Source organism: Saccostrea echinata, unplaced genomic scaffold (genome assembly GCF_033153115.1).
Source record: "Saccostrea echinata isolate AGI-Se365-2 ecotype Australia unplaced genomic scaffold, CSIRO_AGI_Sech_v1 ptg000030l, whole genome shotgun sequence".
Lineage (NCBI taxonomy): Eukaryota > Metazoa > Mollusca > Bivalvia > Ostreida > Ostreidae > Saccostrea > Saccostrea echinata.
Genome location: NW_026889779.1, coordinates 30,046,427 through 30,061,633, shown reverse-complemented (window position 1 = coordinate 30,061,633; position 15,207 = coordinate 30,046,427). Strand labels below are relative to the sequence as shown.

The 15,207-nt window shown below is 34.3% G+C and overlaps 1 protein-coding gene across 5 annotated transcripts in view; it reads left to right on the top strand.

The window, feature by feature from the left end:
- Nucleotides 1–12,050, top strand: part of LOC133197676 (multiple epidermal growth factor-like domains protein 6) — a 70,509-nt gene extending 58,459 nt beyond the window's left edge. For 4 of the 5 annotated variants that reach the window (XM_061333811.1, XM_061333810.1, XM_061333809.1 and 1 more), the window contains 3 exons: nt 3,079–3,204; nt 3,556–3,690; nt 6,243–12,050. In XM_061333811.1, coding sequence (XP_061189795.1) covers nt 3,079–3,204; nt 3,556–3,690; nt 6,243–6,304 — 323 coding nt within the window. In that variant the 3' untranslated portion in view covers nt 6,305–12,050. Of the gene's footprint in view, nt 1–3,078; nt 3,205–3,555; nt 3,691–3,866; nt 3,916–6,242 lie in introns of all 5 variants that reach the window. The other variant, XM_061333808.1, reaches the window with a different exon arrangement.
- Nucleotides 12,051–15,207: the final 3,157 nt, after the last annotated feature.

The following is a 15,207-nucleotide window of genomic DNA, read 5'->3' as shown; positions in this document are numbered from 1 at the left end:
TGAACGAGAAATACTGTCAGCTATTTTGTTCAGTTTTGTTGGGATGTGTTGGGCTTTAATTGTAATGTTATGTTGCAAAGTGAGGAGAACAAGTTTTCTGACAGTGTTCATTACCCTTGTTGACTTAGATGTCAATGTGTTAATGACTTGTACAACTGCCATGTTGTCAATGTGGAAAAGTATGCGTTTGTTTGATAACCATGGGTGCCATAACAGGAGTGAAACATATACTGGAAATAGTTCTAAGAATGTCATGTCACGAATAACGTCAGAAAACACCCAGTGGGTAGGCCATTTTGAGTGAGCCCAGCGGCCAGCAAAAAAGATTCCAAACCCCCCATTAAACCCCCCTGCACTATCTGTGAATAGCTGTAGACTGTTATCTGATGACCAAATACCGGAGCATATGACTGTGACCCCATTAAAGTGTTTCAAAAATTGCTGCCATACTGCAAGGTCTGCTTTCATACCTTGATTAACTCTTATCATGTGATATGATTTTTTGATGCCAATAGTGGCATCAACTAGTCGCCTGCAAAAGGCTCTGCCAGGTGCTACTGTTTTGCAGGCAAAATTGAGGAAGCCAATCAGTGATTGTAAGGCCTTTAAGGAGACCTTTTTACTTATCATGACTGTTTGAATGCTTTGTCGGAGAGAAACTAACTTGTCTTGCGGAAGTAGCATTACCATGTGGATTGTGTCAAATTCAATTCCTAGAAAAATTATTGTTGTGCTAGGCTCGGTGGTTTTGTCAAGAGCTATTGGTATTCCGATATGGCTACAGATATTTTTGAAAAGGTCGAGGGTAGATTGGCACTGATTAGAATTTGGTGGTCCCGCGAAGAGAAAATCATCTAAATAGTGTAGAATATGGGGGTTACGTGAGCTAGATTGAATGATCCAATGTAATGCAGTTGCGAACTTCTCCCAGATTGCGCAGCTAATGGATGCACCGAATGGCATCATTTTGTCAAAAAAAATATTTACCCTGGAATTTAAACCCCAATAGATCAAAATCATTTTTGGCCACAGGAATGAGCCGGAATGCAGATTTTATGTCGGATTTAGCCAATAAAGTACCTGCCCCCAGTGTCGAGATGATGGCTGTTGCGTCGTCCACTGATGCGTAGTGTACTGAACATGCAGCTGGATCTATAAAGGAATTGATCGATTGATGTTCTGGGAAGGACAGGTGATGGATGAGTCTAAAATCTCCATCTTTTTTGGGGACAAGTCCTAATGGTGAAATTTGAAGGGATGGGAATGGTGGGTATTCAAATGGTCCCCCTACCCTCTGGAGCAGGAGTTCTTTATGTATTTTGTGTTCCACTATACTGGGGTTTACTATAGCACTTTTTAAATTTTTTGATTCCCTGTAAATTCTTGGGCCATTGTACTGGAGTTGAAAACCATGTAGGAAACCGTTTATGAGAAAAGATTTAGCACTGTAACCTTGTAGATAAGTAGACAAATTGTAGACATCAATTGGAGTTTTTCCTAAACTGTTGATATCCTCGTTAGAATCGTGTATTTCTATTCCTGCATTTGATTGAGGGGTGTGATCCGCCACATGAATTGCACGAGTGGACAAACCCGAGATGTTGCTCAACGTCTCCTCGTCTTGGCCCTCCCGACGTCCTGTGGGTTCGTATTCGTAAGCCTCGTGGGTTGATTCCGCCACCGTTACTGTGGCTGGGGACGTTGATGTTGCAGTACTGGTCCGGTTTCCCCCAAGTCGTGGTCTTGTGTAGGTGGGATGTCCCGCCTCGTGTGTGGACCGCTTGGATCTCCTTCCTCGCCCTCTGCCCGGCGAAACAAAATTACGATCGCGCTCCTTTCTGGAGCGTGAGGTGATCGTCTGTCTAACTGGCGGCATAGTTGAGTCCAGGTAGCGTGTAAAATGGGTTTGACTTCCGTCGGATGATTGCGATAATAATTTTGATGTGGATCACCTGCCTCACCCTGTTGCTGGATGGCGGGAAAAGGAAGTGCCATCAATTAATCAACTCGTACCAATACGAGTCTTTTGCCTTTTGGATTATAACCAATTCGTTCCACTATTAGTTTTAACGACATTGTAATGTGCTTCCGTCAATTAAATGAGATTAATTTGGTATAAGGGCAAATTAATCTGCCGTAACCCTGTCCATAGGTAGTATAAATGTTAACTTCAGGCTACAAGGGAGATAACAGCCAACACAGTAAGTAAACACCAATCTAGTCAATTAACAGTGTAAAAGTAAAAAAAGGAAACAAGGGAGATAATTTCTGACACAAGTCAACAATGTAACCATATCCATGGGCAGTGTAAATGTAAACCAAGTAACGAGCAAGATGACTACCAACACAATACGTAAACATTGTAACCCAGTCTATGGGTAGTGATATGTATTAAATCAGAATGCAAGGGAGAAAACTGTCACCAACCCAGTATATGAACATTAACACATTCTATGTGCAGTGTAAATGTTAACCAGGTTACAAGTGTAACCCTGTCATTGGACACTGTAAATGTTTTGTTTAGGCTACAAGGGCAATGACCGCCAATACAGTAAGTAAACACTTATATGGTCTATTAGCATTGTAAATATGAAAAAGGAACAATGGAGATAACTTCTGACATGGTCAACAATGTAACTTTGTCTACGGGCAGTGTAAAAGTAAACTTCAGGCTACAAGGGAGATAACTACCAACGCAGTAAGAAAACACTTTTCCATTCTATGTTTAAATATAAATCAGGATAGAAGGGAGATAACTGCTAACACAGTAAACAGTGTAACCCTGTTCTTGGGCAGTGTAAATGTAAACTTGGCTACAAGTTAAATTAGTGGCAATACAGTATGTGAGCTCAGTAGCATAGCTAGTCCCTGGGAAGAGTAAATTTTAACAAAGTTATTTATTAGACTGTTAACACAGTAGTGTTAACCAGGTTACAGTTAAGGGAGATCACTACCAAAATATTAAGTACACCCACTGAAGAATAAACATGTAATTTGTGTGTACAATCAGTCTCAGTTTAATGAACATGCTGTGATGAGTATTTGATGACTAATATAATGCCCTCCATACATTTTCAGTGTGCTCAAGAGGTTATTATGGATTTCTCTGTAAGGAGGAGTGTCAGTGTGGTGCTGCCCACTGTGATCATGTGACAGGGGAATGCTTCTGTCCTGCAGGATTAAAGGGGGCTAACTGCACAAATAGTAAGTCTGTGTTTCTTTCTCTCTTATCATGATAGAGAAATTCAAAACAAAGAGTATTTTACAACATTTGAACACAATTTCTGTGCACTGTATGCTGAATTATTACATCACCTAAATTGGAGTTTGGATAATTTAATGAGGATGAAATAATTTGAAATAAGGACCAAACAGAGATTTGTTATTCATTGAGTATCTGACATACACCTGAAAAATGAATAAAATCAAAAATTTAACTAGTAATGCTCTTCGTAGTAGCCAAATGAAACATTATTTGATAGAGATGCAAGGTCAAGCTTTCAATTTTCATATTGATGCATTCAGAAAATTGAGACAAAGTTTTATCTGTTTCAGTGTGTAAACAGGGGAAGTATGGTCCAAACTGTGAATTTTTCTGTAACTGTGATAATCAGGGCTTCTGTGACCCAGTGTCAGGTGCATGTGTGTGTCGAAACGGATTTACAGGGTCAAGGTGTCAGTATATCACAGGTGAGAATTCATATTAGGTCATCCGGTTGAACTTGGGTTTAAATTCCTTCTGACATAATAGTCCATTGCAATTGATATAAAAATAGTTTATGTGGTACAATTTAAGTTATTTACAAGATTTATAACTTCCTATTGTATAAGAAGTTGATCTATAGTTGTGATATTTCTTTGTTCAGTCACTCACATATCTGACCTAGAACTTGATGATGATTAGAGAGGAGATGGGTAGGTCACAGTATGTGGCTTGTTAACACTTATGTTAATTAAACTATATTGTAAAATGCTTCATTTAATTTATATTTGGTTGCTTCTATTAATTTTTATCTGAGAATGTAGCTGTTTTTCTTTCCTTTAAGTTAATTATCATGGTTGAAGCTTTACTTAACAATGAATGTTTAATTTGCTTACAAACTCAGATGAGTTTTTTTTCTCTCTTTTTTCTGATCAGAGTTTGCCAGGTCTCATCAATTTATGTTCTATATTAAAAAAAATATATATCAGTTTCAAATTGACAAAATACAAATTTGTGCAAGAAGAGTTCATGTAAATTGACAAATTCTGATGTTTTCATCTGTTATGCTGCTGTAGCTATTATTATTAGAACATCTGTTTTAAAGCATGTCGCAGTGTAAATTAATGTATTAATTCATGCATGATTATTTTTTTATTATTATATTTTTTTTGTATAAAAGGGGGGGGGGAGCAAATTATTTAGGTGAGAAAAATGGCGTAAGCTTGGTTCTAATGTTTTAATCATTAGAATTTAGAAAAGAAAATATTCACATTAAATTTAACATTTTTATTCAAGAAAATGTCTATAGCATATGCATTTCATTTTGTAATTTAGTACCTGTGATTATTTGCATGCAATTTCTGTTTAATATGAATTTGCCAGTACTAAGAAATAAAATATTTTTTTTTAATTTTCCTTGGCCCACTTTTTCACTTTTGCTCATACAATGTTCCTTTTCTTAATTTTAAAAATATATTATTTCCAGAGTCAAGGTGCATGTCCATTCTCCAGTTAAATACGAAGGTTGTCCCACAAAGAAACATTTTCAATATTTTTATGTCCTGCCTGAATATGGCTAGGGCATATAGAGTTTGTCATGTCCATCTTCCATCGTCCTTCTGTCCTTCCATCGCACTTTGCATTTAGCCCAGTTGCAAAGAAACTATTCAAGATATTTTTATCAACTTCATATGCGGATACATATTGCTGAGAGATATTCAACTGCATCAACATTTTTTGACCTTGATCTTCCCTTTGACATTGACCTCAATTTTCTTAAATTAATATTTAGGTCAGTTTCAAAGGAATTATTCAAGATATTTTTTTAAACCTTATATTCTGATACATACTGATGAAAACTATTCACCTTCATCATCATTTTTTGACTTTGAATCTCCTTTGACCATGAATTCACTTTTCTTAAATTTGTGTTTAGCTAAGTTTCTAAGAAATTATTCAAGATAGTTTAATTTGACTTTATTTGCTAATACATATTGATGACAGCTATTCACATGCAGCAACATTTTTTGACCTTGAACTTTCCTTTGTCATTGACCTTACTTAAATTAATGATTATCTCTTAAGAGATTTTTATCAAATCTTATTTGCTCAAACATATTGATGAGAGCTGTTCAACTGCATAAACCTTTTTTGACCTTGACCTTCCCTTTGATCTTGACCTCACTTTTCTTATATTAGTGTTTTGGTCAGTTTCAAAGAAACTATTCAATATAATGTAATCAAACTTTATATGCCGATACATATTGATGAGGCTATTCAACTGCATCACCATTATTGACTTTTACTTTTCCTTTGACCTTGACTTACTTTTCGTAAAATAAGTGTTAAGCTCAGTTTCAAAGAAACTATTCAAGATATTTTATTAATTTAATCAAATCAGATATGCTGATACATATTGATGAGAGTTATTTAACTGCATCAATATTTTGACCTTGGCCTTTAAAACCGAGTTTTATACACAGGTTTCGAGTGATTAGAGGAAGATACTGATTGATTTTGATAATATATGGTAATATACATGTCAAGGACAAAGCTATTTATTTTTATATGAACACGCTTTCATTGCTTCACAAAAAAAAAACAAAAACAAAAAAACAAAAAAAAAACAAGAGCATGTTCCAACATACAGACTTAACACCCATGTAAAAAAAAAAAAAAAAAAAAGACTATGACTGAGGCTACTTGCTCAGATCTCAAGGTCATCAGGTCAAAATTAAGATGTATGCAAGCAAACTGTGAGATCTAGTATTCTGATCTTGATTGATTTACTTTAGCATGTCCATAAGGAAATGCAGTTTTTCATTGATATCTAGTTATAGCGATATACATATATACATGTAATCTGATGAATAGCTTTCTTTGATTTTAAGAAGTACAGCATTATTTTTCAGGTTTGTAAGAGTAATTTTTGCCTTTATAACTTTTACTGTCACAGTATTTTGTATAAATATATGAATATTAAATGCAAGTCATTGAAATTCTTGCTTATAGTCATTGGACATATCTGTTATATTTTTAGCTTCTTCTTCAGCCAGGAGAGGTGACATTCCATGGAACGTACATTATTACAGTAAGAGGTGATGGTACCTCAGAAATGTCACATGGGTGCTCTATAAACAAAACATTGTCAAGATCCAGATCTGATCCACGAGGGAGACTACCCAGAATTCCATAGCATCAACCATTACCTTTCAGCATTTCATCAAGCATCACCTCAATACTACATCCACCTGCTTTTACTGAATGTAAAACCTGTGCCAATAGATTTCTATTTTACGATTATTTAGCATGCATGATTAAGTGTATTTGAAGTGTGACTGAAATGTTGAAGTGAAGTGTTGATAGTTACATTGTAGCTATATGAATCAAATTTTTTTGTGATAATTTGCTTATATGCTTTGTATTGGTCCACATTTATGCCCTGCATAATTCTTGGCATCACTTGAAAATTATGCAAATTCAACATATTTTTTAATCAAGGTTTCTTTGCTAAGGAATCTGCCATGGTTAGTACCATTAAACCCATATTGTGATTTAATTTGTTGCAATGTTAACTGAACCTTGCTGTAGATTATAATTGTAGGAATATAGAAAGACAAATGTATTGAATGTATGTATTTTGTTTGCTTTTCTTTTTTTTTAGTAAGGACCAAAGAACCCATGCTTATAACAATTTGAAATATGAATTGGTGCAATATATACATTGTTTTGTTTACATTTCATGAATATTGCCATATTTGTAAATGTTCGTTATAGAATGTATTAATTAAGGCTACTATGTATGTTTTATGAATAAAAATCCTGAAGGAATGTGATCCAGTAGAATAAATAAATCATGCAAGTAATCTGTAGGTGCAATTTTACTAGCATTATTAATTAAATGAAACTGTTTTCAATTGATCAGTGCTCTAGGTGATATGACCTGTAAGTTTTCAAATTATTGTGATGCAATATAGCTTAAAAATATGGTCAAAGTATGTTGGAAAATAACTTTTAAAAAAAAGAGTCTCTGTTGGTAAATACATATATCAGGAATACTCATAGTTAAAACTCTAAATTCAATAAATAGGTAGTAACTGTGACAGTTTTTCTTTCTGTTGATACGAGAATCTATTTCTATGTCTGGTTATTTCGTTTTCGTTTCATTACTGTACTTGAGTATTGGCTTTAAAAGAACAAGTTATATGTATGTGCACAGTTATTGACTACATTTTTCTAAAATGCCTACTCCTAAAAAAAAATAGCTATTCATAAATATGTATGTAATATTTTTATAACTCTAAACTACTAAATGCACACAAGTACTGTTACAGTAGATTTTTTAATTCGTGAGGGTCAATGCTTATGGACAAGCAACATTTTATTGATTTGTTGGGACATGCTTTTATGGGTAACTTTTTATACAGAAGATTCAATGAATCAATACAGTAAAAAAATAATCATTCATGGAATGTAAATTTACAGGTAAGGGTGACCCGTGAAATTCACAAACATTAGTCTCCCAGGAACAATGATTCCACAGTACTGGTTTTATAGGTTTATAGGATAACAATGCATTTACATAATTATTTCAGTTGATTATCTACTGTCCCATCAAAATATTTATCTTCTTATTTAATTTTCATCAAATTTGGGTAAATTTTTAGCTCACTTGAACCAAAGGCTTAAGGTTTTCTGATCAAGACAGAAGATCCAGTCCATCAGTCTCTATTAAATTTCTAGTAAACCTTGCCACAAAGCATCCTTGGATGAAGGGGATTTAAATTTGTTCATATGAAGGGATACCCTCCTTTAAAGGGAGAGATAATTAAGAAATGATGAAAAATTTGTGGCATCATAAAAAAAAATCTTCAGAACCATTGAAACAAAGCTTAAGTGAATGCTTCTTTATACAGGTTTGTTCATTTCATGGCCCCCAGGGGAAGGGTGGGACTACACACAATAGGGGATCAAAGTTTAACAAAGTAATATTAGGATTTTTATGCCCCCATATCGAAGATTCGGGGGTATATAGTTTTTGCCCTGTCCTTCTTTCTGTCTGTTTGTCCGCAAAAACTTTAACATTGACCATAACTTTTGATTGGTTTGAGCTATGGCTTTCATATTTCACATACGTATTCCTTGTGACAAGACCTTTCTTTGGGTACCACCATATTTGACCTTTTGACCTTGGAGTTTGACCCACTTTTGCAAAAGTTTACCAAACTTTAACATTGGCCATAACTTTTGAACAGTTAGTGCTAGAGCTTTCATACTTCACATATGCAATCCTTGTGACAAGGCCTTCCTTTGGATACCAACAACGTTGACCCTTTGATCTTGACCTTGGAGTTTGACCTACTTTTGGAAAACGTAAACCTTGGCCATAACTTTTGAATGGTTGGTGCTAGGGCTTTCATACTTCACATATGAAATTTTTGTAACAAGACCTTCATTTGGATACCAACAACTTTGACCCTTTGACCTTGACCTTGGAGTTTGACCTACTTTTGAAAAACTTTAACATTGGCCATATTTTTTGAATGGTTGGTGCTACAGCTTTCATACTTCACATATGTAATCCTTGTGACAAGACCTTCCTTTGGATACCAACAACTTTGACCTTGACCTTGGAGTTTGACCTATTTTTGAAAAACATTTACCTTGGCCATAACTTTTGAACGATTTGTACTACGGCTTTTATATTTCACGTGTCTTTCTTGTGAGAAGGCCTCTCCTTGGGCACCATTAATTTTGACCATTTGACCTTGACCTACATGATTGACTTACTTTTGAAAAACTTTAACCTTTTCCATATCTATTCAATGGTTGCTGCTAGGCCTTTCATATTTCACAGGTATATTTCTCAAGACGAGACTACTTTGGGTAGCAACATATTTGATTTGCATTTGAGAAAGTTTAACCTTTGCTATAAGTTGCCATACGGGGGCATCAGTGTTTCACAAATACGTCTTGTTTTCTCTTGAGAACAGTTGGACTATGATTATATTAATATGCAAGCATCATCAGGTAGTGCAGATTCAAGTTTTTCTTCAAATCATGGGCACTGGTCTGGAGATATGAGTGCAACAGTAAGGGATCAAAGTTATACATGTATTGATATATAAAGAAAAAAAAATTAAAATCATCATCTGAAGAACAACAGGGCCATGGTTAGTGATATTGATATTGATATGGAAGCATCCTCAGATAGTGCAGATTCATGAACTCTGGCTTACTAGGGATACAAAAGGAAATACCAATTTTGCATTGAAATATATTGGAAAAAATCTTATTCCCAGGAACAGGAGAGCCATGATTAATGATATTGATATGCAAGTATCCTATGGTCGTGCAGATTCAAGTTTGTTCAAATCATGGCCCCTGCTATATTGGGCCATAGTAAGGGATCAATGTTTAACATGACATGGGAATATAAGGAAATGTATTTAAAAATCTAAAGAATGGTGTGACCCTGATTAGTGATCATATTATACAACTATTCTCAGGTAGCACATGTTCAGATTTGTTCAAATCATTGCCCCCGCTGGAGCCACAATAAAAAATCAAAGTTTTGCATAGAAAAATGAATGAAAAATCTTTTTAAAACTTCTCAAGAAAAGCAGACCTTAATAAATGACATTTATATACAAGCAATCTTGGGTAATGCAGATTCAAGTTTTTTTTTTCAAATCTTGGCCCCAGGGGTAGGATCAAATCAAAATTATAAGGTCAAAAAAATTCTTAGGATTATGGTGGACTTAAAACAGTAGGGCCAAAATTACCCAGGTGAGTGTTGTGACCCATGGGTTCCATGTACATAGTAGCAAAGCAGATCATCACAAAGATACATCAAATGCTTGTTTTGTCCTACAAAGGAAAAATATGTTAAAATTACACATATTTATGACATCATTATTTACATGTATTCAAATATGTCATCTAAAATACTCAATAATTGGTTACATGCACTCCCAGCATGGTTTTTATGCTTGATAATTCTTATGTAAGTACATTAATCACAAGAATATAGTAACAGATTTGAAAGACCAATATGGATGTCCTTGGTCTTTATTGTCTTGATTTTTAGCTTACCTGAGTAGGAGGCATATGTTTATCTATATGGCATCTGTCTTTCTATTGCCACTTGGCTCATTTTACTATGTATAAAGCATACTTTAGTAAAATGGTGTATATATTAAATTCATTAAAATTCTTAAACTTAGACCCTTCCAAGGGAATCATTTTTCAGGAATCACTGGGTCAGAAAAGACATAATTTACTAGCTTTTTATGAGTGTATACATTCAGAATTCTCTTGAAAGTTATTCCTTGGTCAGAATTGAGCCAGAATAGTGGACATTCAATGTTTTTCTTAATGATAAATAGGAAAAGCATTTTAAATATCTATAGAAAAGGATTAAGTTATGATCATATTTTTGAAACAAGGTCCCTGTGGACTGTATAATTAAAAAATAAAGCCACAAAATTGGGGGTTACAATCTGTTAATTAAGTTTTACATTTGTAAAATATCAAAATCGCATATAGTCTAACCTCTAACCTCTTTAACTTGATGGGCAAAAAAAAAAAAAAAAAGATTTTAAAGAAATTATGATATTGAGGTTAAAATACATAAAGAAAAAGTGGTGGGGACTTCAACATATGGTATTCAAGTTGTAAATGGATATAGCAATATATATAAAATCTCCTTGTTTAAGACTTCTCAAAAATAGATTAATTTACTTTATTATCATGGAAATGACAGCAGAATATGAAATTATTAAGAGAATTGAATCCCTGAAGGAATTTTCTGAAATTTGCAAGAGGATAAAGGTGAAAAATTTGTTCAATTTTGATTTTCTTTTAATTTTGAAATTCATAGGGTGCAAATTAATTTTGAAATTTATAGGGTGCAAACCTCTTCAGTCTTTATTTTGATATATTTTAGTGACATCACTTAAAATACCAAAGAAGAGATCTTGGGGGTAATGGAATTTTTTAATATTTTATTTTTATGAAGTCAAACATTATTACTGAATCAAATGTGAGTTTATTCAACTTTTAAGCCTAGAAACATTACTTAATTTAAAACCTTATCATCGACTTTTTAAAGTTGAGGTGAAAGAGGAGATATTAAAAAAAGTCAAAGTTGCATATGCCTAGAAGGCCTTTTTTGTTATTTTAAGAAGATGAAAAATAGTTGAAATATTCTTTAGTTCAGTAGCATAGAAAAGGTCATTATTAAATTGTAGAAAGTAACATTGTATGGTGAACTTTGTGACCTGGGATTTATTTTGGGAATTACTTCATGTTCAAATAAAAACCAGTCAAAGTTCTAATTCTACTGTGCAACATATTGGAATATGGACACTTGATTAGATTAGATTATCTTTTATGTTAGATTCTTATTAATTTGTCAAGTGAGGTGCATCTAAAGAAAGTACTAGATAGCAATTAAATGTTGTTGGCCATAGATGTCACAAGCTGACCTTATTAAATCAGCTGTCAGCATCCTATTGTTAAATATCTTTAATTATATCTCTTTTTAACCTAAAAAAAAATCCCCCATTTATGTTTTGTTTCTTTACAAAATGTCATACATTTGTGATCTACCATTTTTAAGTCATTATGAAGTTAAATTGTATTCAAAATTCTTTTTAATCAAAATTACAGAATATTTAGAGCATAGGTGCATCATATTTTAAAATATCTCAAAATATTTATGTACATGCCATTTTTTTTAATTTCGTTTATTTCAGTCTACATGTACATTTATTTTATATTGATGTTTTATTTTTCCAGTATTATGCATATGAGTATTTAAATGATAAAGTATATCATAAACTGATTTTATCTTGAAATGTGTTTTTTTTTCCACCACCAATCTGGCCCCATGACCATAAACTGAGATTAAGATTTTGAATATCTTGATTTTTATTTAACAAACATGTTTTAAAAGTTGCATGTTTGTATAATATTCACATACAAACACAGAGTTTCCCCAAAATTATTTCTAAAGTTTTACTAGTTTGAAAATGTGTCTCAGATTTTGGTCTTGTGGCCAGGACCAAAGAGAAACATCTCTCACTGGAAAAAAAATCTTTAACAAGAGGCCCAAGGGCCTTAACAGTCACCTGTGTATAATACGACAATTTAGAGGATCCATAGCGTATAAAATAAACTGATAGATGAAGCTTTGTTACCGAAAAGCAAGAGAAATAGGATGATCAGAATCAATGAAATAATTAGTCTAGTATTCAGTTACAACTCGTACATTAAATTCTAATCTATCCCCCATTTAGCACTATCACCATGCAGACGATCAACAAACTATTACTTCTTCTGTACTACTTTTAACCCCATATTGTGACCTCTCACATTGGCCTCTCTTGGTCTTTGAAGAACATTTATTAAGTTATTTTTGTCTCATTTTTAGCTCACCTCGACGAAGTTGAGATGAGCTTATGCTATACCCCCTGCGTTGGCGTTTATAAGCATTGGCGTCCCGGTTAAAGTTTTAGGAGCAAGTCCATTCCCAAGTAACTATAAGTCCTACCTCGACCAAACTTGCATGGATGATGCATCTAGGGATGGACACTACCACACTTGCTTCGGATGCTGGATCTGACCTAGATTTTCCAGATGAGTGACCAGGTTAAGGTTTTTGGAGCAGGTCCATTCCCAAGTAACTATAAGCCCTACCTGAACCAAACATGCATGGATGATGCATCTAGGGATGGACACTACCACACCTATTTCAGATGCTGGATCTGACCTAGATTTTCCAGATGAATGACCAGGTTAAAGTTTTTGGAGCAGATACATTCCCAAGTAACTATAAGCCCTACCTGGACCAAACTTGCATGGATGATGCATTTAGGGATGGACACTACCACATGTGCTTCGGATGCTGGATCTGACCTAGATTTTCCAGATGAATGACCAGGTTAAAGTTTTTTGGAGCAGTTCCATTCCCAAGTAACTATAAGCCCTACCTGAACCAAACTTGCATGGATGATTTCATCTAGGAATGGACACTACCACTCTTGCTTCGGATGCTGAATCTGACCTAGATTTTCCAGATGAGTGAATTTTAGCCATATTTTGATCAAATTAGCATGGATGATGTATCTTAGGATGGACACTTTCAGACTTGTTTCGGATTCTGAATCTGACCTACATTTTCCAGATGAGTGACCAGGGTAATGTTTTTGGAGTAGCTATATAATATTATGGCATGTTATGATTAAACTTGCATGGACGGTGGATCTAAGGATGAAAACTTCAAGACTTGCTTTGGATGTTGGAACTGACCAAAATTTTCTTGATTATAGTAAACAGGTTTAAAGTTTTTTGAGCAGGTCTATTTCCAGGGCTCTCGATTCTCTATAATGGGGCCATTGAACAGCCCCATTCCCAATGCAAAAAAGGTACCTTTTTTCCCAAAAGCAAAGTGTAAATTTCCCAATTCTTTTATGGCAAAGTATTTTTTTTTTTTAAATCTTAATCAATGAAACTTAATTGCCAACAAGTGAGAGTGAAACAAACTAGTTCTGTGTTGAACTGTATAAATTAGTGCATGCCACCTATATTCTTAAGCTGATTCGACTTTGATAAGGAACCAGGTTTTCCCAATTTTACCTAAGATGATGAAAATTTTCTAAATTTGAACAGCCCTGGCCCCAGTCCCAAAAAGTCGTGTGAGAGCCCGATTTCTAAGTAACTATAAGTCCTTCTTAAACCAAACTTGTATGGATATTGATCTTGGGATGAACACTAACTAGAAAAAATATGATGCGAGATTTGCCTTACTTATAGATAACCTTCGTCGAGGTGAGCTTCGTAATCTTTGATTACCTATGTTTATTTATTCATTATTTACAAGTCTACCTGATCATTAAAACTATGAAAGTACTTTTTGTATTATACAATAATTTTTTTGGCATAATTCTCTTATTCTTTTAACTTTCAAATACATTATTTACAGTGATTAATTATCAAAAATGAATGGCAAAGGGGAATAACTTCTCTCAGTTGAATACAAATTAATAGAGCCCTGGCCAGGACCAGAACACTCGACCAAATGGTTCTGATGTTCAAAAATCTGGTAAAAATATCCTTGCTCATTAAATCTTTTATTCTGTTTGCCTTCAATATGCCAAGGAGCAGAGAAGATTTTCAAAGAAATAATGCATTTTCACTATAGATTCAACACAGCCCTACCCTAACACTAAAACCCATGTCCCAGGGTCATGAAATTCACAAATTTGGAAGAGGTATACCCTCATCATCATAACTAAGCACTTAGTTGTAGATTTTCAAAGAATTAACACATTTTCACTTTATTATTAATGTAGCCCCTCCCCACCCCTACCCCTGGCCCCGAGAAACACCAAAACCTGGGAACCATAAGTTTTAAAAATTTTGTATGAAGCACAATTGTTCATCATAACTATGCACTTTGTTTATCTGCTCTATATTAAGGAGCAGACAGGATTATTTAACAGAATTAATGCATTTTCACTATATTATCAATAGAGCCCCACCCTCACACCAGAACATCTGACTTAGGGGCCATGAAACTCGCAATTCTGGAAGAAGCACTCTTGCTCATCATAACTATATACTTAGTTTCTTTGCTTTTTGACCAGGAGCAGAAAAGAATATTTTCAAAGAAATTATGCTTTTTCAATATATATAATCAATAGAGCCCCCCCCCCCTCCCCAACCCTGCATGGGGCCATGAAATTCACAATTTTGGAAAAGGCATTAATGCTTATCATAACCATGCACTTAGTTTGTTTAAATAATACTCCGGAGCAGAGAAGAAGATTTTTAAAGAATTAATGCATTTTCACTATATTATCAATAGAGCCCCGCCCTAACACCAGAACTCCTGACCCAGGGGCCATGAATTTCACAATTCTGGAAAAGGCATCAGTGCTTATCATAACCATGCACTTAGTTTGTTTAAATAATACTCCGGAGCAGAGAAGAAGATTTTC